The sequence below is a fragment of the Salminus brasiliensis genome, chromosome 3 (genome assembly GCF_030463535.1).
Source record: "Salminus brasiliensis chromosome 3, fSalBra1.hap2, whole genome shotgun sequence".
NCBI lineage: Eukaryota > Metazoa > Chordata > Actinopteri > Characiformes > Bryconidae > Salminus > Salminus brasiliensis.
Window position 1 is genome coordinate 19967500 of NC_132880.1, and position 26214 is coordinate 19993713.

At 42.2% G+C, this 26214-nt stretch overlaps 1 protein-coding gene across 1 annotated transcript; it reads left to right on the forward strand.

The window, feature by feature from the left end:
• Positions 1-2368: 2368 nt before the first annotated feature.
• LOC140551052 (ribosomal protein S6 kinase alpha-3-like) lies at positions 2369-5848 on the forward strand. The gene is made up of 5 exons (XM_072674421.1): positions 2369-3183; positions 3603-4424; positions 4871-5023; positions 5205-5566; positions 5796-5848. The coding sequence occupies exons 1-5, from the start codon at positions 2369-2371 to the stop codon at positions 5846-5848; spliced, it is 2205 nt and encodes a 734-aa protein (XP_072530522.1).
• Positions 5849-26214: the final 20366 nt, after the last annotated feature.

The window sequence follows — 26214 nt, forward strand, 5'->3', positions numbered from 1 at the left end:
CCCTCGTCAACGACGGTCACAACGAATCTGCCGATAACTCTGGGGGCCCTGCAGAAGCAATGGGGAGATGCAGGCATTGTTAGTGAGCTGATTCTGTACGGTAGCTACGTCTAAACAAGCTCTTCACCTTTAGTGATCTTTATCATGGCATAATATGGACACTTCACCAAGTGTGTGTGTGTGTCCTTAGTGGCAGTGTTGCCAGACTGACTGTGTAAGAAATAATCAGACAAACTTACCGACGGTTTTCCTCCGAACGCTGGATGGCGTTCTGCTCATAAGCGTTCATTATGGAGAAGAGAAGACCGCTGGATGAGGACAGGCTGCTCCAATCCAGGTCCTCGTCCTCGCTGTCTACCTGCCTGTCCTCACTGCATTCTCCACTGTGTTTCCCTGGAATTCCACACACTTTCACCTCTGGAGAGCTTTCAGACTCGGGGAAAGATGAGTTTGCAGAATCTCTCCTTTCCCTGTTAATGAAAATGCAGGTGATTGTAGTAAACAAACAGTGGACCGATCTGGAGGAGGGGGTCACAAAGCAGGATTCCCAGCTCAGCCAGAGAGCTCAAGCCTAGAGTCCAGCCTGTTCCATTGACCTGAGCCTGTTGCCATTGTCCCATTGAGAAATGCTGCTTTGTGAAACACCGCCGTGCAGTTCTTCAGAAAAGCCGTTTATTTACTATAGCTAATCAATCAATAAAGGATCAATAAAAACAGTAATAAATAATACATCCATTAACAAAAGGACTCGACACTGGAGTTCCAGCACAGCGCTCTACTTACTGTTCTTGCCTGGCCTGCAGCCAAGAGTGGTTCGCCACGTTTCTCACCGAAGGCCGGGTGAAGGGATTGAAGCGCAGCATATAAGAAATGAAGGGCCGACAGGGCTCCTCCACTGCGACCCCACACGGATACTCCACAGCTTTACGCTGGAGCTGGTCACAGGTAGTTGCTATGATGTCTCAGGTGGTTGCTATAGCATTGCCAGGTGGTTGCTATGGTGTCACAGGTGGTTGCTATAGCATTGCCAGGTGGTTGCTATGGTGTCACAGGTGGTTGCTATGTGGTTGCTTAGGTATCTCAAGTGATTGCTTGAAGTTACACCTTAACATTCAATGTTAGTGTAAACACAGTACTACCTTAAAAGACGTTCCACCTTAAAATTCAGTGTCAGGGTAAACTCAGTACTACCTTAAAAGACGTTCCACCTTAAAATTCAGTGTCAGGGTAAACTCAGTACTACCTTAAAAGAACTTCCACCTTAAAATTCAGTGTCAGTGTAAACTCAGTACTACCTTAAAAGAAGTTCCACCTTAAAATTCAGTGTCAGGGTTAACTCAGTACTACCTTAAAAGAAGTTCCACCTTAAAATTCAGTATATATATATATATATATATATATATATATATATATATATATATATAATGATAAATAATAATAATAATAATAATAATAATAATAATAAAAGCAGCTGAGAACTTGTGATAAAACTCTGATGCACAATGTTCTGATGATTTTATAGGGTCAAACAAAAAAACAGGCAACGATTGCTATTGGCTGAACAGAATGGACAATGGCATTTCAGCAGTGGGGAGTTTGGGAGGAAGATATCGGCTCTTTATTGTGAAGATCTGTTCATAAATATATTTAATTAAATATTACCACAGAAACAATTAACATTTAATTACAAAAATAAAAGTGAAGTGTAAAATCTGGGACCCATTTATGGAGTGTTCTTGGCCCTTTACCTGAACTCCAGATATTATAGAGCATTTCCTACATTCCATAGAGTCTCTCTCTATTGCACTGACCAATGCTGTACTGCCATGATTTTTATATTTATTTCTTTATTTTTTGGTCATTATTTTCCGCTTCCTCAGCAGGTATTGTGTCTTAGTTTATTAATGTTTTTTTTAATATATAAGTTAAAAACATAAAAATAAATTTACCAAAAGAAAAGTAGAAATGCAGAAATAAATAAATGTAGATGTTGAACTTCTGTGTCAGTGAGGTTTACCTTCAACAGACCTGGCTGTATTCAATCAGATCAGTCTAAATATCACTGCAATTTGGTTCATATCTTAACCACAGGGGCCAATACTTTTCCACAGCACTGTGTGTACATACAGTTCTATACAGCCAATGAGGAACTGACCTCAGTAACCTGACTCCTCCTCTCCATTGTGATGTCATGTTGATGACATCACAGAACCTATAAATAGGCTTGTTCTCCCTCATTGGCTCAGTTAGGATTCGGCAGCCCGCGAGACAGCTGATTCCTATGTTGTCAGTGACACTGATGTCATTTGGCTGAAGCTCTTATCTAGAGCCAACTTATCTAGAACCAGCTTCCATCTGCAGGGAAACAATGGAAACCAAAAAAGCCTTGAGGAGCCTGGGCTTTCAGGTGGTTCGCAAAATCGGTGAAGGAAGTTTTGGAAAGGTGATGCTGGCCACGTCCAAGAAGTACCCCGACCAGGTGGCCGTTAAAACAACGGACCTCAAGTTGATGAAACCTGGTTTTGTTTCCAAATTTCTGCCCCGGGAACTCGCCGTTCTCCGAAAAGTACAGCACCCTCACATTGTTCAGGTGCATGACATCCTTGAGTTGAGTAACAGGCACGTGTTCATCGTGATGGAGGCTGCCGCAACCGATCTCTGTCACATGATCCAGGAGCTCCACCACATCCCCATTGACCAGGCCAAAAGGTGGTTCTCCCAACTCGTCAGTGCCGTGGTCTATCTGCACCAGCAGAACATTGTCCATAGAGATCTGAAGTGCAGTAATGTTCTGCTGACTGCTGATGACCGAATCAAACTGACCGACTTCAGTTTAGTTCGCATCTCAAGAGGCTTCCCTGACCTGAGCGAGACGTACTGTGGCACTCCTCACTACGCTGCTCCTGAGGTGCTTCTGCATGAGCCCTACGACCCGAAGAGGAGTGATGTGTGGAGCCTGGGTGTGATCTTGTACACCATGGTCACTGGGTCCCTGCCCTTCGACAGCAACAATCTGAAAAGGCTCCCGCATCTCCAGAAGCAACCCTTGAAGTATCCAGATGGTGTCACAGTGGATGAGCCCTGTAAGAACTTCATCTCCTACATGCTGAAGTTCCATTATTACCTTCGGCCTTCGGTGGCAGAGGTGGCACAGCACCAGTGGCTGCAGTTACCTGAAGACCGGTGAGTAAACCATTGAGCTGGAACTGGAGTCTCTAGTTCCAGGTTTATAAATATAAAGAATATTTCGTTGTACTTTTATTTGAATTGGATTTTTGTTTGTGATTAATATTTATTTTTAGATTGTGGGTTTATATCTCTATATAAAGAAGAACCCATATTGTATTAGAACGTTACTAGAAGTCTCCTGTAGATGTAAATTAAAGCACATATAGGAAGAAGAGGGGGGTCAGATTGGGGCAACATTTGAAGAACTATTAAACACTGAACTGCTAGAAGTTCTTTTAGAAGAGCTGTTAGGATTAGGATTAAAACTGGATCAGGACTAAATAAACTGCTGATTCCAGCAGGAATGCACAGGAGAAAGAGGTCCTCACAACCTCCTCAACCTTCTAACTTTCTGCTTCTTTCTTCATCTGCAGGGAGAAAATAGACACTGAAAAAGCCCTGAGAAGCTTGGGCTTTGAGGTGCTGGGCAACATCCAGGAAGGCAGCTTTGGGAAAATTAAGCTGGCCACATCCAAGAAGCACCCCAAGCAGGTGGCCATTAAAATAGTGGACCGTATATTGATGGAACCTGATTTGGAGACCAAATTTCTGCCCCGGGAACTGGACATCCTGAAAACAGTGATGCACCCTCACATCGTTCAGGTGCATGACATTTTTGAGATGCCTAACCATCTGGTGTTCATCGTGATGGAGGCTGCAGCCACGGATCTCCATCAAAAGATCCAGGAGCTCCACCACATCCCCGTCGATCAGGCCAAAAAGTGGTTCTCCCAGCTTGTCAGCGCTGTGGACTATCTGCACGAGCAGGACATTGTCCATCGAGATCTCACCTGCAGTAATGTCCTGCTGACTGCTGACGGTCAAATCAAACTGACCGGCTTCAGGTTTGGACGCATTTCAAAAGGCTCCCCTGAAGAAAGTAAGACGTACTGCTGCACTTCTTACTACACTGCTCCTGAGGTGCTTTTGGCTACGCCCTACGAGCCGAAGAAGAGCGATGTGTGGAGCCTGGGCGTGATCCTGTACGTCATGCTCACTGGGTCCAGGCCGTATGACCACACGGATTTGAAAGAGCTCCCAAATCTCCAGCAGCGACCCTTGAACTATCCGGAAGGGATGGCGGTGGAGGAGTCCTGTCAGGACCTGATCGCCTACATGCTGCAGTTCCGTCCTTTCTTTCGGCCTTCGGTAACACAGGTGGCACAGCATCCTTGGCTGCAGTCGAGTCAAGAACAGTAAGTAAACCATCGCGCTGGAACCTGAGTATCAAGTTCCAGGATTATAAACATAAAGAACATTTTCATTGTATTTGAACTGTAATTAGATTTTTGCTGATTTATTATTAAGTGTTTATTTCTTGCTTGTTTGTTTACATGTAACTGAGTTGTTTATTCATTTCTATTTTATTGATTAGCTTTGAAAAACTTTGAACAAACCCTTTTCATGCTTTTGGGTTTAGTCACAGTTCCATCAGGAGTCACAGAGTGTTTCACAAAGCAGCATTTCTCAGCTTAAGCCCAGGGTTGAGGACTGGAATGTCCTTCAGCTCTTCTTCTATTGGACAGGCTGGACTCTGGGATTAAGTTCTCTGACTGAACTGAGACCCCTGCTTTGTGACTCCCCCCGAGACTGGTCAGCTGTTTACTTATTTGCTGTATTTGTCTTGTATTTTTATCAACAGTGAAATGAGTGAGACTGCAGACTCATCTGTGGCTGAGGCTAAAAGCGCTCCACAGGAGAGTGTGTTCGGGTTTCCAGAGAGACTCTGTGATGAGAGCTGTAAGGAGATCCAGCAGCAGCAGCAGAACACCATTAAGCATTTGGAGAAAATACGGTATGTTTGTTTGTTTGTTTGTTGTTTACACTATTTATGACTGCTGTATCTCTGCTCTCTCTATTAAAACAGTCAGTCTGGCAGCACTGTTCTGTAAATCAGTAAATAGGTCACATACAGTATTAGTTCACTAACAATAAGCTAATACTTATTCTCCACATTGCTTCTGTACCGTCTCCAGAGTTATAGGCAGGTTTGTGGTGGAAGCCGTTGACGAGGACGGGGAACCCAGTTCTCATGGAGACACCAGCCCACTCCAGGAAGACGACAGCAGTAGAGCTGGGGCAAGTCTAACTTGCCGAAGTGTGGAGGCTGTGGAGGAGGAGCACGGCTGCTTCTGCTGCAGTCCTTTTTGTGCTGCAGTTAAAAGGGCAGCTAAAGCTTATGTTGTCGCACCGATTATCAGAGCCTCCCATTCACTTCGAGGGAAGGTGAAGAAGTTCTTCATCTCTGCGGTGCACAACTCCTCCTCTTCCCAGCAGGGGGCTCCACATTCTGCTGCCTCCACAGAAGCTCCTGCCTGTTCCGGTCCTGAACAGAGACGTGAGGATGGGACTTCGGACATTCTGCTCCATGGGCTGATGGTGGAGGCAGAAGCTGTCCTCCCACAGCCCACAGTGAGGCAGGGAAGAAGAAGGCTGCGATTCCCCAAGTTTAAGGTAAGTGGACTGTTGAGTGATCGTGACGGTCCTTTTATACCATTGAATCACTTTAAATATTGATTAGAAATGTTTCAGTTGGTCAATCTTTGTCATTTTTGTCTCTCCAACAGATCCTGAAGAAGAGAGTTCATCCTCTGTAGACGACCAGCACGGCTCCCAGTAATGGTAGTGTACTGTCTGGGTTTGATTCTGAAGGGAAAGTCCCGCTCCATGGGCCAGAAGCTGTGCTCCCACCGCCCATTGTGATGCAGGAAAGCAGGAGACCAAGTCTTCAGCTCCCCTTCAGATTATTCAAACTGAGCTTACCCTGTTCATGCTTAGCCCAAACAAATCATGTTGGATGACCATGTGGACCCACCTCCCACAAGGTCTGGGTTGGAGATGAGTGATTGGAGGAACAGCCTGCCTGATCTCAACCCGAGGGGTAGGGTGTTATTGGACTTTTGTGCTAGTCACAATTTGTCCACAGCAAACACCATGTTCAAACACAAGGTTGCTCATGAGTGTACTTGGTACGCTCATAGTGTACCTTGAGCCAAAGGTCAGTTAATGATATTGTGCTCATATCATGTGACCTGAGGCCATGTTTGGACTCTCGGGCAAAGAGAGGCACTTAGCTGTTAACTGATCATCATCTAGAGGTGAGTTGGACCAAGTGGCGGGGAAAACTGCCAGACAGACCTACAACGGCCCAAAGACTAGTGAGAGTCTGCTGGGATAGACCTGCATCATAGAAGCAGCTGGACATTTGGATGTGGCCTAAAGCTTTTTGTTAAGTGGTGTTGAGGTGCCTTTAAACCATTAATTATTCAGTCATACATGTTTTTGACCAGAGGAGGATGGGTCCCCCTTGCGAGTCTTGGTTACCCTCAAGGTTTCTTCCTCCAGATCTGAGGGAGTTTTTACTTGCCACTGTCGCCTTTGGCTTGCTCACTTGGGGTTACATCATCAATTTTATCTAATTTCCTGATTTTTTGTAAAGCTGCTTTGCACCATCATCAGGTTTGCAGTGGCAGAAGTCCAGGGACTAGGAACAGTGTGGAGAGTCCATGGAGAATGACATTCGGGTGGCCATAAGAAGGTTCTGTAAAATTATCCAACAACTCAGAAGAAGAAGGAGAATCATTGCCCAAACTGTGGTCAGTTAGGGCGGTGAAGCTCTGCTCTCAGCTGAGGATATTGTTGGGCAGTGTATAGAACACCTTGAGGAACTCCTAAACTTGAGGAACATGCTTTCTGTCCAGGAGGTAGGGCTGGAATCTACCAGGGAGTCAGAATCTCACCATCTCTCTTGCCAAAGTCACTGAGGTAGCTGAAGAAAGCTCCATAGTGGCAAAGCACCAGAAGTGGAGGAGATTCACATGGAGGAGCTGAAGGCTCTGGGCATTGTAGGGCTGTATTGGTTGAGATGCCTCTGCAATGTTGTATGGACCTCTGGAACAGCACCTCTGAACTGGAGTACTTGGGTGGTGGTCCTATTTTCAAGAATGAGAACTGGAGAGTGTGTGCTTACTCTTGAGGCATCACACTTCTCAGCCTCTCCAGGAAACTCCATTCCAGGGTAGTGCAAAGGAGAATACACCCGATAGTTAAACCTCAGATTCAGGAGGAGCATCGCAGGTTCTGTCCTGACTGTGGAACAGTGGACCAGCTCTTCACACTCTCTCAGATAGTCGAGGGGTCATGAGTGTTCACCGTTTCAGTCTACAACCATGTTCCTCGAAGCTGTTTGTGAGAAGTGCTCGGGGAGTACGGGGTGCCGAGGTCACTGATGTGAGCCGCGCAGTCCTTGTACTCTCGGTGTGAGAGCTGTGTCTGTTCTCTCAGCACCAAGTCAAGCTTGTTCAGTGTTGCCGTTGGACTCCATCAGGGCTGTGCCTTGTCTCCACTCCTGTATGTGATATTCATGGACAGGATAGCAAGGCTTCTGTGTGTGATGGCCTCCGATGTGCACTTGAGCAGTTTGCAGCTGAGTGTAAAGCGGTCAGTATGAGAATCAGCTCCACCAGGTCTGAGGCCATGGTGGCGTCCCATTCACTCTTCATTATGGAACAAGGAGCTCTGCTATCCGGGTGAGGCTCGGAGTAGAGCTGCTGCTCCATGGTGTTGAGGTGAGCCAGCTGAGGTGATTTGGGCATCTGATAAAGATTTCCTCCGGTCATTATCAGTCCCCTGGTCCCCTCTGGACATGGCAGAATGGGAGGAGACCCAGAGGAAGACCCAGGACCTGCTGCTGTGATTATATCGCCCGGCTGGCCTGGGAATGCCTTGGGGAACCCCCAACAAGAGGTGGTGGAACTGGTTGGGGATGGGAGTGCCTGGACTTCTGTGCTCGCCTAATGCCACTGCAGTCCTGAGCTGAATTAAGAAGAGGATGATGATGATGAAGATGAGCTTCAACTTTAAGGTATGTGAACTTTTTCCTCTTCTTGACACACATAAAGCTCTGCCATAGTGCAGCTAAATGTGCAGTTAAGTTTAATAAAACATTTATTAATAGAGCAGAGAGCCTGGAGCAGAGAGCCTGGAGACATGATGGGAGGAGTAATCTGGATAATCTGGAGTGAGTCTGGAGGAGTAAAGAGGGAGCCTGGAGAAGTGATCTAGAGGAGTGATCTGGTAGAGAGTTTGTGTGTTGGTCAGCATGAATAAGAGATGTTCTGTATTACTGATGTGTTCTGGATGTTTCTTTTTTTAAAAGTATTATTATAAAATAATATAATAATAATACTGTAATAAAATAAAGTTACGTCAAAGTCAGCTTTATTGTCAGAACTGCAATATGTACAAACACAGAATTGAAATTGCTTTACTCTCAGAGCCATGGTGCAACAATAAACAGCAAACATATAAATAAACATTAAATAACAAGAAGCTTAGAAATGGTCTTTTACTAATATGTAGGAATGTAAGAGTTTTAGTGGTTGTATAAATAAATAGAGTGAAGTGGCATATGCAGCAGATAAAACATCTGGGTTTGGTTAGTGCAAATATAAACAGTAGTGCAAACTGGAGCTCATAGATTATTAAAGTGACGTGTGCAGAAGCAGTTCTTGATGATGCAGAGTTCACACACACTTAACTACACACACATGTTTATGTTCAGGGAATACTATGTGCAATACCCCCCCCCCCCATGTGCAATTAAGAGTCTTTTGCTGTAAATAATATTGTTATTGCTCTTTTAATTCTTATTTATATTGTGTGTGTGTGTGTGTGTGTGTGTGTGTGTGTGTGTTTATAGTGTAAATTATTTATCCAAATTTTTGTAACTGAGTGTCTTGCTATCGCTTTCTGCTGTTACACTGAATTTCCCCACTGCGGGACTAATAAAGCACTAATAAATCTTATCTTATTTTATCTTAACACAACAACACACCACATCAAAACAACACAACACATCAACACAACAACACACCACCACAACACAACACCACAACACATCACAACATAACACAACAACAACACAACAGAACACAACACATCAACACAACACAACACATCAACACAACACACCACAACATACCACCACAACACATCAACATAACAACACACCAACACAACACAACACATCAACACAACACACCACAACATAACACCACAACAACACAACACAACAACATAACAGAACACAACAACAACACATCAACACAACACAACACCACCATGACACAACACAACACCATAACACAACACAACACCACAACAACAACACAACACCAAAACACAACAATACAACACCACAACAACAACACAACACTTCAACACAACACACCACAACACAACAAAAATACACCACAACACTGCAACACAACACACTGCAACACTACAACATAACACAACACCACAACACAATAACACAATAACACAACACAATAACACAACACCACAACACAACACCACAACACATCAACACAACAACACAACACATCAACACAACATAACACCACAACAACACAACAGAACACAACACATCAACACAACACAACACCACCATGACACAACACAACACCATTACACCATAACAACACAACATAACAACAACACCACAACAACACAACACATCAACACAACACCAAAACACAACACAAAAACACAACACCACAACAACAACACAACACTTCAACACAACACAACAACACACAACACAACAAAAATACACCACAACACACTGCAACACTACAACATAACACAACATCACAACACAATAACACCACAGCAACACAACACAACAAAATAACACAACACCACAACATAACACCAAAACACAACACACCACAGCACCACAACACAACAACATACCACAACACCACAACACAATACAACACAACAACAACACATCACAACACAACACAACAACACACAACACAAAAATACACCACAAAACACCACAGCAACACAACACAACAAAATAACACAACACAACACAACAACACCACAACATAACACCAAAACACAACATACCACAGCACCACAACACATCAACACAACAACACAACACAATACAACAACAAAACATCACATCAACACAACACCACAACACAACACTACACAACAGCACAACACAACAACACAACACAACAACAAAACATCACATCAACACAACACCACAACACAACACAACAACACTACACAACAGCACAACACAACAACACAAAACAGCACACCACAACACACTGCAACAACACAACACACAACACAACACCACAACACAACAACACGACACCACAACACACCACAACACAACACAACAGTACAGCACCACAACACAACACCAAAACACAACACCACCACAACACACCACAACAACAACACAACACAACACTACAACACAACAAAATAACAACACAACAACACACCACAACACCACAACGACACAACACAACACAACAACACCACAACACAACACAACAATACCACAACACAACAATACCGCAACACAACACCACAACACAACAACACAAAACAGCACACCACAACACACTGCAACACAACACCACAACACACTGCAACAACACAACACACAACACCACAACACAACAACAACACAACAACACAACCCCACAACACACTGCAACAACACAACACAACACAACAACAACACAACACAACAACACAACACACTGCAACACCACAACACACTGCAACAACTAAACACAACACACAACAACACAATACATCAACACAACACACTGCAACACCACAACACTACACAACAACACAACATACAACAGCACAACACAACAACAACACAACACACCACAACAACACAACACCACACAACAAAACAACAACACATCAACACAACACAACACAACAATACCACAACACACAACACAACAACATAACACACCACAACAACACAGCACACCACAACAACACAGCACACCACAACAACACAACAAACTGCAACAACACAACACCACAACACAACAACAACACAACAACACAACAACATGACAACACCACACAACAACACAACACAACAACACCACAACAAAATAACACAACAACACCACACAACAACACAACACCAAAACAACAAAACTATTCCACAACACAACACCACAACACATCAACACAACAACACAACATAACACCACAACAACACAACAGAACACAACACATCAACACAACACCACCATGACACAACACAACACCATTACACCATAACACAACACCACAACAACACCACAACAACACAACACATCAACACAACACCAAAACACAACACAAAAACACAACACCACAACAACAACACAACACTTCAACACAACACAACAACACACAACACAACAAAAATACACCACAACACACTGCAACACTACAACATAACACAACATCACAACACAATAACACCACAGCAACACAACACAACAAAATAACACAAAACCACAACATAACACCAAAACACAACACACCACAGCACCACAACATAACACCAAAACACAACATACCACAGCACCACAACACATCAACACAACAACACAACACAATACAACAACAAAACATCACATCAACACAACAACACAACACAACACTACACAACAGCACAACACAACAACACAACACAACAACAAAACATCACATCAACACAACACCACAACACAACACAACACAACAACACTACACAACAGCACAACACAACACCACAACAACAACACAACACATCAACACAACAACACAACACAACAAAATAACACCACAACACAACCGAGTTCTGCATTTCTGGAATCCTCTGATAATTGATTAAGGCTGATCATCTGTGTAAAAAATCTCCTTCTGTTAAGAGTTTGATCTGGTGTTAAACTGCTTACAGGATTTACATCTTAAGCTCTTTTACATGCTTTTCCTTTCCCAGCTTCACCTGATGAGGTCAAAAGCTGCTAAACTTCTGGACAGGGAGGGAGGTTATAGCTAGAGAGCTCGCCCATGCCCATTACCAAGATTTTCACTCTTTCAGAAATGATTAGCTGTCCTGCACTGATTCACATCACACAGCGTTTGAGCTGGTTTAGACTCACTGTGGTGATGAAGCCCCAAGTTCAAGATTCCTTCAAGATCTGTTTAATCTAGTGTTGTATGACTGAACCTGTTAGTGCTGCCATCTGGTGACCAGACAACACACCACAACACCACAACGACACGACACAACACAACACAACAACACCACAACACAACACAACAATACCACAACACAACAATACCGCAACACAACACCACAACACAACAACACAAAACAGCACACCACAACACACTGCAACACAACACCACAACACACTGCAACAACACAACAACACAACAACAACACACTGCAACAACACAACACAACACAACAACAACACAACACAACAACACAACACACTGCAACACCACAACACACTGCAACAACTAAACACAACACACAACAACACAATACATCAACACAACACACTGCAACACCACAACACTACACAACAACACAACATACAACAGCACAACACAACAACAACACAACACACCACAACAACACAACACCACACAACAAAACAACAACACAACACATCAACACAACACAACACAACAATACCACAACACACAACACAACACATCAACACAACACAACAACACCACACCACAACAACACAGCACACCACAACAACACAGCACACCACAACAACACAACAAACTGCAACAACACCACAACACAACAACAACACAACAACACAACACAACAACACAACAACATGACAACACCACACAACAACACAACACAACAACACCACAACAAAATAACACAACAACACAACACAACACCACACAACAACACAACACCAAAACAACAAAACTATTCCACAACACAACACCACAACACAGCACACCACAACACAACAACACACTGCAACAACACAACACACAACACAACAAAATAACACAACACCACACAATAAAACAACACAACAACAACACAACACATCAACACAACAACACAACACAATAACAACACAACACAACACAGGATTTACATCTTAAGCTCTTTTACATGCTTTTCCTTTCCCAGCTTCACCTGATGAGGTCAAAAGCTGCTAAACTTCTGGACAGGGAGGGAGGTTATAGCTAGAGAGCTCGCCCATGCCCATTACCAAGATTTTCACTCTTTCAGAAATGATTAGCTGTCCTGCACTGATTCACATCACACAGCGTTTGAGCTGGTTTAGACTCACTGTGGTGATGAAGCCCCAAGTTCAAGATCCCTTCAAGATCTGTTTAATCTAGTGTTGTATGACTGAACCTGTTAGTGCTGCCATCTGGTGACCAGACAACACAACACATAACAACACAACACCACAAGACCACAACACAACACCACAGAACAACACAACACCACACAACAACACCACACAACAACACAACACAACATAAAACACCACAACACCACAACACAAAAACACCACAACACCACAACACAACACCACAACACAACAACACCACAACACCACAACACAAAACAACACAACACCACAACACAACAACACCACAACACCACAACACAAAACAACACAACACCACAACACAACAACACAAAACACCACAACACAACAAAACAACACCACAACAACACAACACAACACCACAACATAACAAACGGACATAACACCGCAAGACAACACAACACCACAACACAACACCACAACTCAACACACCACAACACAACACCACAACAATGCAACACAGCAATACAACACCACAACACAACACCACAACACACTGCAACAACACAACACACAACACCACAAAACAACAACACAACAACACTGCAACAACACAACAACACAACAACAACACAACAACACAACACACTGCAACAACTCAACACAACAGCACAACACAACAACAACACAACACACCGCAAAACCACAACACAACACTACACCACAACAACACAAAACAACACATCAACACAACACACCGCAACACTGCAACAACACAACACCACACAACAACACCACAACAAAATAACACTACAACACAACACCACAAGACCACAACACAACACCACACAACAACACAACACCACAACAAAATAACACAACACCACAACAACACAACACAAAAACAACACAACACATTAACACAACACAACAATGCAACACAACAACAACACCACAACACATCAACACAACAACAACACAACACAACAATGCAACACAACAAAATAACAACACCACAACACAACACAACAAAATAACAACACAACCGAGTTCTGCATTTCTGGAATCCTCTGATAATTTATTGAGGCTGATCATCTGTGTAAAAAATCTCCTTCTGTTAAGAGTTTGATCTGGTGTTAAACTGCTTACAGGATTTACATCTTAAGCTCTTTTACATGCTTTTCCTTTCCCAGCTTCACCTGATGAGGTCAAAAGCTGCTAAACTTCTGGACAGGGAGGGAGGTTATAGCTAGAGAGCTCGCCCATGCCCATCACCAAGATTTTCACTCTTTCAGAAATGATTAGCTGTCCTGCACTGATTCACATCACACAGCGTTTGAGCTGGTTTAGACTCACTGTGGTGATGAAGCCCCAAGTTCAAGATCCCTTCAAGATCTGTTTAATCTAGTGTTGTATGACTGAACCTGTTAGTGCTGCCATCTGGTGACCAGACAACACACCACAACACCACAACACAACACACCACAACGACACAACACAACACACAACAGCACAACATAACAACAACACAACACAACACACTGCAACAACACAACAACATAACACAACAATACAACACCACAACACAACAACACAACACAGCACACCACAAAACACTGCAACAACACAACACCACAACACAACAACACAACACAACAACACCACAACACAACACAACAATACCAAAACAACAACACAACACAACAACATAACACAATAATATAACACCACAACACAACAACACAACACAGCACACCACATCACACTGCAACAAAACAACACACAACACAACACCACAACACAACAACAACACAACAACACTACACCACAACACACTGCAACAACACAACACCACATCACAACAACACAACACAACAACAACACAAAAACAACACACCACAACAACACAACGCACTGCAACACCACAACACACTGCAACAACACAACACAACACAACAACAACACAACACCACAACACAACAACAACACAACAACACAACACACTGCTACACCACAACACACTGCAACAACTCAACACAACACACAACAACACAACACATCAACACAACACCACGCAACACCACAACACTACACAACAACACAACACAACACACAACAGTACAACACAACAACAATACCACAACACAACAACACAACACAACAACATAACACAACAATACAACACAACACAACACCACACAACAACACAACAATACCACAACAACACAAAACAACAACAACACAGCACAACAACACACTACAACAACAACACAACGACACAACACAACACACACAGCGTTTGAGCTGATTTAGACTCACTGTGGTGATGAAGCCCCAAGTTCAAGATCCCTTCAAGATCTGTTTAATCTAGTGTTGTATGACTGAACCTGTTAGTGCTGCCATCTGGTGACCAGACAACACACCACAACACCACAACAACAACACAACACCACAACACACTACAACAACACAACACAAAACACAATGACACAACACATCAAAACAACAACACAACAACACAACACAACAATACCACAACAACACAACAATACCACAACACAACAACACAATACAACAACACAACACACTGCAAAAACACAACACACAACAACACAACACAACAACACAACACAACACAACACAACACAACAACAACAACACACCACAACAACACAACACAGTGCAACACCACAACACACTGCAACAACTCAACACAACACATCAACACAACACACCGCAACACCACAACACTACACAACACACAACAGCACAACACAACACAACAACAACACACCGCAACACCACAACACACAACAGCACAACACAACACAACACAACAACAACACAACACCACAACACACTGCAACAACACAACACAATGACACAACACAACACCACACAACAAAACAACACAACAACACCACAACACATCAAAACAACAACACAACAACACAACACAACACAACAATACCACAACAACACAACAATACCACAACACAACAACATAACAAAACAATACAACACAACAATACAACACCACAACACAACACAATACAGCACACAACAACACACTGCAACAACACAACACACAACACAACACCACAACACAACACAACGACAACACAACACACAACAGCACAACACAACAACACAACACCACAAAAACACAACAATACCACAACACACTACAACAACACAACACAAAACACAATGACACAACACAACACACAACAGCAGAACACATCAAAACAACAACACAACAACACAAAACAACACAACAATACCACAACAACACAACAATACAACACCACAACAAAATAACACAACAAAAACACAACACCACAACACACTGCAACAACACAACATAACACAACAATACAACACAACAGAACACCACACAACAACACAACACCACAACAACACAACAATACAACAACAACACAACAACAACACAACACCACAACACACTACAACAACACAACACAAAACACAATGACACAACACATCAAAACAACAACACAACAACACAACACAACACAACAATACCACAACAACACAACAATACCACAACACAACAACATAACAAAACAATACAACACAACAATACAACACCACAACACAACACAATACAGCACACCACAACACACTGCAACAACACAACACACAACACCACAACACAACACAACACAATGACACAACACAACACACAACAGCACAACACAACACACCGCAACAACACAACACCAACACCACACAACAACAGAACAACACAACACCACAACAAAATAACACAACACCACAACAACACAACACAAAAACAACACAACACATTAACACAACACAACAATGCAACACAACAACACAACACCATAACACAACAACAACACAACACAACAATGCAACACAACACAACATCAATACAACAACACAACACAACACAATACAGCACACCACAACACACTGCAACAACACAACACACAACACAACACCACAACACAACAACACTACACCACAACACACTGCAACAACACAACACCACATCACAACAACACAACACAAAAACAACACACCACAACAACACAACGCACTGCAACACCACAACACACTGCAACAACTCAACACAACACACAACACAACACATCAACACAACACACCACAACACCACACCACAACAATACACAACAATACAACACAACAACACAACACAACACACAACAGCACAACACACCGCAACAACACAAAAACACAACACAACAACAACACAATACATCAACATAACACAACAACACAACACAACAATACCACAACACACAAAACAACACAAAAACATAACACAAAAATACAACACAACAATACAACACCACAACACAACAACACAACACAGCACAACACAACACCACAACACACTGCAACACCACAACACAACAACAACACAACACCACAACAACACAACACAACAACATGACAACAACACAACACCAGAAGACCACAACACAACAACACACAACAACACAACACCACACAAATACAACACACCACACCAAAACAACACAACAATACCACAACACAACACCACAACACAGCACACCACAACACCACAACACACTGCAACAACACAGCACACAACACCACAACACACAACACAACACCACAACACAACACAACAGCAACACAACACCACAACACACTGCAACAGCATAACACAACACATCAACACAACAACAACACAACAATGCAACACAACACAACATCAATACAACAACACAACACAACAATGCAACACAACACAACATCAATACAACAACACAACACAACAACACAACACAACACAACAAAATAACACCACAACACAACCGAGTTCTGCATTTCTGGAATCCTCTGATAATTTATTGAGGCTGATCATCTGTGTAAAAAATCTCCTTCTGTTAAGAGTTTGATCTGGTGTTAAACTGCTTACAGGATTTACATCTTAAGCTCTTTTACATGCTTTTCCTTTCCCAGCTTCACCTGATGAGGTCAAAAGCTGCTAAACTTCTGGACAGGGAGGGAGGTTATAGCTAGAGAGCTCGCCCATGCCCATTACCAAGATTTTCACTCTTTCAGAAATGATTAGCTGTCCTGCACTGATTCACATCACACAGCGTTTGAGCTGGTTTAGACTCACTGTGGTGATGAAGCCCCAAGTTCAAGATTCCTTCAAGATCTGTTTAATCTAGTGTTGTATGACTGAACCTGTTAGTGCTGCCATCTGGTGACCAGACAACACACCACAACACCACAACACAACACACCACAACGACACAACACAACACACAACAGCACAACATAACAACAACACAACACAACACACTGCAACAACACAACAACATAACACAACAATACAACACCACAACACAACAACACAACACAGCACACCACAACACACTGCAACAACACAACACCACAACACAACAACACAACAACACAACACAACAACACCACAACACAACACAACAATACCAAAACAACAACACAACACAACAACATAACACAATAATATAACACCACAACACAACAACACAACACAGCACACCACATCACACTGCAACAAAACAACACACAACACAACACCACAACACAACAACAACACAACAACACTACACCACAACACACTGCAACAACACAACACCACATCACAACAACACAACACAACAACAACACAAAAACAACACACCACAACAACACAACGCACTGCAACACCACAACACACTGCAACAACACAACACAACACAACAACAACACAACACAACAACAACACAACAACACAACAACACAACACACTGCTACACCACAACACACTGCAACAACTCAACACAACACACAACAACACAACACATCAACACAACACCACGCAACACCACAACACTACACAACAACACAACACAACACACAACAGTACAACACAACAACAATACCACAACACAACAACACAACACAACAACATAACACAACAATACAACACAACACAACACCACACAACAACACAACAATACCACAACAACACAAAACAACAACAACACAGCACAACAACACACTACAACAACAACACAACGACACAACACAACACACACAGCGTTTGAGCTGATTTAGACTCACTGTGGTGATGAAGCCCCAAGTTCAAGATTCCTTCAAGATCTGTTTAATCTAGTGTTGTATGACTGAACCTGTTAGTGCTGCCATCTGGTGACCAGACAACACACCACAACACCACAACAACAACACAACACCACAACACACTACAACAACACAACACAAAACACAATGACACAACACATCAAAACAACAACACAACAACACAACACAACAATACCACAACAACACAACAATACCACAACACAACAACACAATACAACAACACAACACACTGCAAAAACACAACACACAACAACACAACACAACAACACAACACAACACAACACAACAACAACAACACACCACAACAACACAACACAGTGCAACACCACAACACACTGCAACAACTCAACACAACACATCAACACAACACACCGCAACACCACAACACTACACAACACACAACAGCACAACACAACACAACAACAACACACCGCAACACCACAACACACAACAGCACAACACAACACAACACAACAACAACACAACACCACAACACACTGCAACAACACAACACAATGACACAACACAACACCACACAACAAAACAACACAACAACACCACAACACATCAAAACAACAACACAACAACACAACACAACACAACAATACCACAACAACACAACAATACCACAACACAACAACATAACAAAACAATACAACACAACAATACAACACCACAACACAACACAATACAGCACACAACAACACACTGCAACAACACAACACACAACACAACACCACAACACAACACAATGACAACACAACACACAACAGCACAACACAACAACACAACACCACAAAAACACAACAATACCACAACACACTACAACAACACAACACAAAACACAATGACACAACACAACACACAACAGCAGAACACATCAAAACAACAACACAACAACACAAAACAACACAACAATACCACAACAACACAACAATACAACACCACAACAAAATAACACAACAAAAACACAACACCACAACACACTGCAACAACACAACATAACACAACAATACAACACAACAGAACACCACACAACAACACAACACCACAACACAACACCACAACAACACAACAATACAACAACAACACAACAACAACACAACACCACAACACACTACAACAACACAACACAAAACACAATGACACAACACATCAAAACAACAACACAACAACACAACACAACACAACAATACCACAACAACACAACAATACCACAACACAACAACATAACAAAACAATACAACACAACAATACAACACCACAACACAACACAATACAGCACACCACAACACACTGCAACAACACAACACACAACACCACAACACAACACAACACAATGACACAACACAACACACAACAGCACAACACAACAACAACACAACACACCGCAACAATACAACACCAACACCACACAACAACAGAACAACACAACACCACAACAAAATAACACAACACCACAACAACACAACACAAAAACAACACAACACATTAACACAACACAACAATGCAACACAACAACACAACACCATAACACAACAACAACACAACACAACAATGCAACACAACACAACATCAATACAACAACACAACACAACCGAGTTCTGCATTTCTGGAATCCTCTGATAATTGATTGAGGCTGATCATCTGTGTAAAAAATCTCCTTCTGTTAAGAGTTTGATCTGGTGTTAAACTGCTTACAGGATTTACATCTTAAGCTCTTTTACATGCTTTTCCTTTCCCAGCTTCACCTGATGAGGTCAAAAGCTGCTAAACTTCTGGACAGGGAGGGAGGTTATAGCTAGAGAGCTCGTCCATGCCCATTACCAAGATTTTCACTCTTTCAGAAATGATTAGCTGTCCTGCACTGATTCACATCACACAGCGTTTGAGCTGGTTTAGACTCACTGTGGTGATGAAGCCCCAAGTTCAAGATCCCTTCAAGATCTGTTTAACCTAGTGTTGTATGACTGAACCTGTTAGTGCTGCCATCTGGTGACCAGACAACACACCACAACACCACAACAACAACACAACACCACAACACACTACAACAACACAACACAAAACACAATGACACAACACATCAAAACAACAACACAACAACACAACACAACAATACCACAACAACACAACAATACCACAACACAACAACACAATACAACAACACAACACACTGCAAAAACACAACACACAACAACACAACACAACAACACAACACAACACAACACAACACAACAACAACAACACACCACAACAACACAACACAGTGCAACACCACAACACACTGCAACAACTCAACACAACACATCAACACAACACACCGCAACACCACAACACTACACAACACACAACAGCACAACACAACACAACAACAACACACCGCAACACCACAACACACAACAGCACAACACAACACAACACAACAACAACACAACACCACAACACACTGCAACAACACAACACAATGACACAACACAACACCACACAACAAAACAACACAACAACACCACAACACATCAAAACAACAACACAACAACACAACACAACACAACAATACCACAACAACACAACAATACCACAACACAACAACATAACAAAACAATACAACACAACAATACAACACCACAACACAACACAATACAGCACACAACAACACACTGCAACAACACAACACACAACACAACACCACAACACAACACAACGACAACACAACACACAACAGCACAACACAACAACACAACACCACAAAAACACAACAATACCACAACACACTACAACAACACAACACAAAACACAATGACACAACACAACACACAACAGCAGAACACATCAAAACAACAACACAACAATACCACAACAACACAACAATACAACACCACAACAAAATAACACAAAAAAAACACAACACCACAACACACTGCAACAACACAACATAACACAACAATACAACACAACAGAACACCACACAACAACACAACACCACAACACAACACCACAACAACACAACAATACAACAACAACACAACAACAACACAACACCACAACACACTACAACAACACAACACAAAACACAATGACACAACACATCAAAACAACAACACAACAACACAACACAACACAACAATACCACAACAACACAACAATACCACAACACAACAACATAACAAAACAATACAACACAACAATACAACACCACAACACAACACAATACAGCACACCACAACACACTGCAACAACACAACACACAACACCACAACACAACACAACACAATGACACAACACAACACACAACAGCACAACACAACACACCGCAACAACACAACACCAACACCACACAACAACAGAACAACACAACACCACAACAAAATAACACAACACCACAACAACACAACACAAAAACAACACAACACATTAACACAACACAACAATGCAACACAACAACACAACACCATAACACAACAACAACACAACACAACAATGCAACACAACACAACATCAATACAACAACACAACACAACACAATACAGCACACCACAACACACTGCAACAACACAACACACAACACAACACCACAACACAACAACACTACACCACAACACACTGCAACAACACAACACCACATCACAACAACACAACACAAAAACAACACACCACAACAACACAACGCACTGCAACACCACAACACACTGCAACAACTCAACACAACACACAACACAACACATCAACACAACACACCACAACACCACACCACAACAATACACAACAATACAACACAACAACACAACACAACACACAACAGCACAACACACCGCAACAACACAAAAACACAACACAACAACAACACAATACATCAACATAACACAACACAACACAACAATACCACAACACACAAAACAACACAAAAACATAACACAAAAATACAACACAACAATACAACACCACAACACAACAACACAACACAGCACAACACAACACCACAACACACTGCAACACCACAACACAACAACAACACAACACCACAACAACACAACACAACAACATGACAACAACACAACACCAGAAGACCACAACACAACAACACACAACAACACAACACCACACAAATACAACACACCACACCAAAACAACACAACAATACCACAACACAACACCACAACACAGCACACCACAACACCACAACACACTGCAACAACACAGCACACAACACCACAACACACAACACAACACCACAACACAACACAACAGCAACACAACACCACAACACACTGCAACAGCATAACACAACACATCAACACAACAACAACACAACAATGCAACACAACACAACATCAATACAACAACACAACACAACAATGCAACACAACACAACATCAATACAACAACACAACACAACAACACAACACAACACAACAAAATAACACCACAACACAACCGAGTTCTGCATTTCTGGAATCCTCTGATAATTTATTGAGGCTGATCATCTGTGTAAAAAATCTCCTTCTGTTAAGAGTTTGATCTGGTGTTAAACTGCTTACAGGATTTACATCTTAAGCTCTTTTACATGCTTTTCCTTTCCCAGCTTCACCTGATGAGGTCAAAAGCTGCTAAACTTCTGGACAGGGAGGGAGGTTATAGCTAGAGAGCTCGCCCATGCCCATTACCAAGATTTTCACTCTTTCAGAAATGATTAGCTGTCCTGCACTGATTCACATCACACAGCGTTTGAGCTGGTTTAGACTCACTGTGGTGATGAAGCCCCAAGTTCAAGATTCCTTCAAGATCTGTTTAATCTAGTGTTGTATGACTGAACCTGTTAGTGCTGCCATCTGGTGACCAGACAACACACCACAACACCACAACACAACACACCACAACGACACAACACAACACACAACAGCACAACATAACAACAACACAACACAACACACTGCAACAACACAACAACATAACACAACAATACAACACCACAACACAACAACACAACACAGCACACCACAACACACTGCAACAACACAACACCACAACACAACAACACAACAACACAACACAACAACACCACAACACAACACAACAATACCAAAACAACAACACAACACAACAACATAACACAATAATATAACACCACAACACAACAACACAACACAGCACACCACATCACACTGCAACAAAACAACACACAACACAACACCACAACACAACAACAACACAACAACACTACACCACAACACACTGCAACAACACAACACCACATCACAACAACACAACACAACAACAACACAAAAACAACACACCACAACAACACAACGCACTGCAACACCACAACACACTGCAACAACACAACACAACACAACAACAACACAACACAACAACAACACAACACACTGCTACACCACAACACACTGCAACAACTCAACACAACACACAACAACACAACACATCAACACAACACCACGCAACACCACAACACTACACAACAACACAACACAACACACAACAGTACAACACAACAACAATACCACAACACAACAACACAACACAACAACATAACACAACAATACAACACAACACAACACCACACAACAACACAACAATACCACAACAACACAAAACAACAACAACACAGCACAACAACACACTACAACAACAACACAACGACACAACACAACACACACAGCGTTTGAGCTGATTTAGACTCACTGTGGTGATGAAGCCCCAAGTTCAAGATCCCTTCAAGATCTGTTTAATCTAGTGTTGTATGACTGAACCTGTTAGTGCTGCCATCTGGTGACCAGACAACACACCACAACACCACAACAACAACACAACACCACAACACACTACAACAACACAACACAAAACACAATGACACAACACATCAAAACAACAACACAACAACACAACACAACAATACCACAACAACACAACAATACCACAACACAACAACACAATACAACAACACAACACACTGCAAAAACACAACACACAACAACACAACACAACAACACAACACAACACAACACAACAACAACAACACACCACAACAACACAACACAGTGCAACACCACAACACACTGCAACAACTCAACACAACACATCAACACAACACACCGCAACACCACAACACTACACAACACACAACAGCACAACACAACACAACAACAACACACCGCAACACCACAACACACAACAGCACAACACAACACAACACAACAACAACACAACACCACAACACACTGCAACAACACAACACAATGACACAACACAACACCACACAACAAAACAACACAACAACACCACAACACATCAAAACAACAACACAACAACACAACACAACACAACAATACCACAACAACACAACAATACCAACACACAACAACATAACAAAACAATACAACACAACAATACAACACCACAACACAACACAATACAGCACACAACAACACACTGCAACAACACAACACACAACACCACAACACAACACAACGACAACACAACACACAACAGCACAACACAACAACACAACACCACAAAAACACAACAATACCACAACACACTACAACAACACAACACAAAACACAATGACACAACACAACACACAACAGCAGAACACATCAAAACAACAACACAACAACACAAAACAACACAACAATACCACAACAAC

Coding starts and splice junctions, on each gene's coding strand:
- LOC140551052 (XM_072674421.1), top strand. CDS start 2,369: ATGGAAACCAAAAAAGCCTTGAGGAGCCTGGGCTTTCAGGTGGTTCGC. Junction 4,425..4,870: donor CTGCAGTCGAGTCAAGAACA/GTAAGTAAACCA, acceptor TTTTATCAACAG/TGAAATGAGTGAGACTGCAG. Junction 5,567..5,795: donor TTCCGGTCCTGAACAGAGAC/GTGAGGATGGGA, acceptor TCTCTCCAACAG/ATCCTGAAGAAGAGAGTTCA.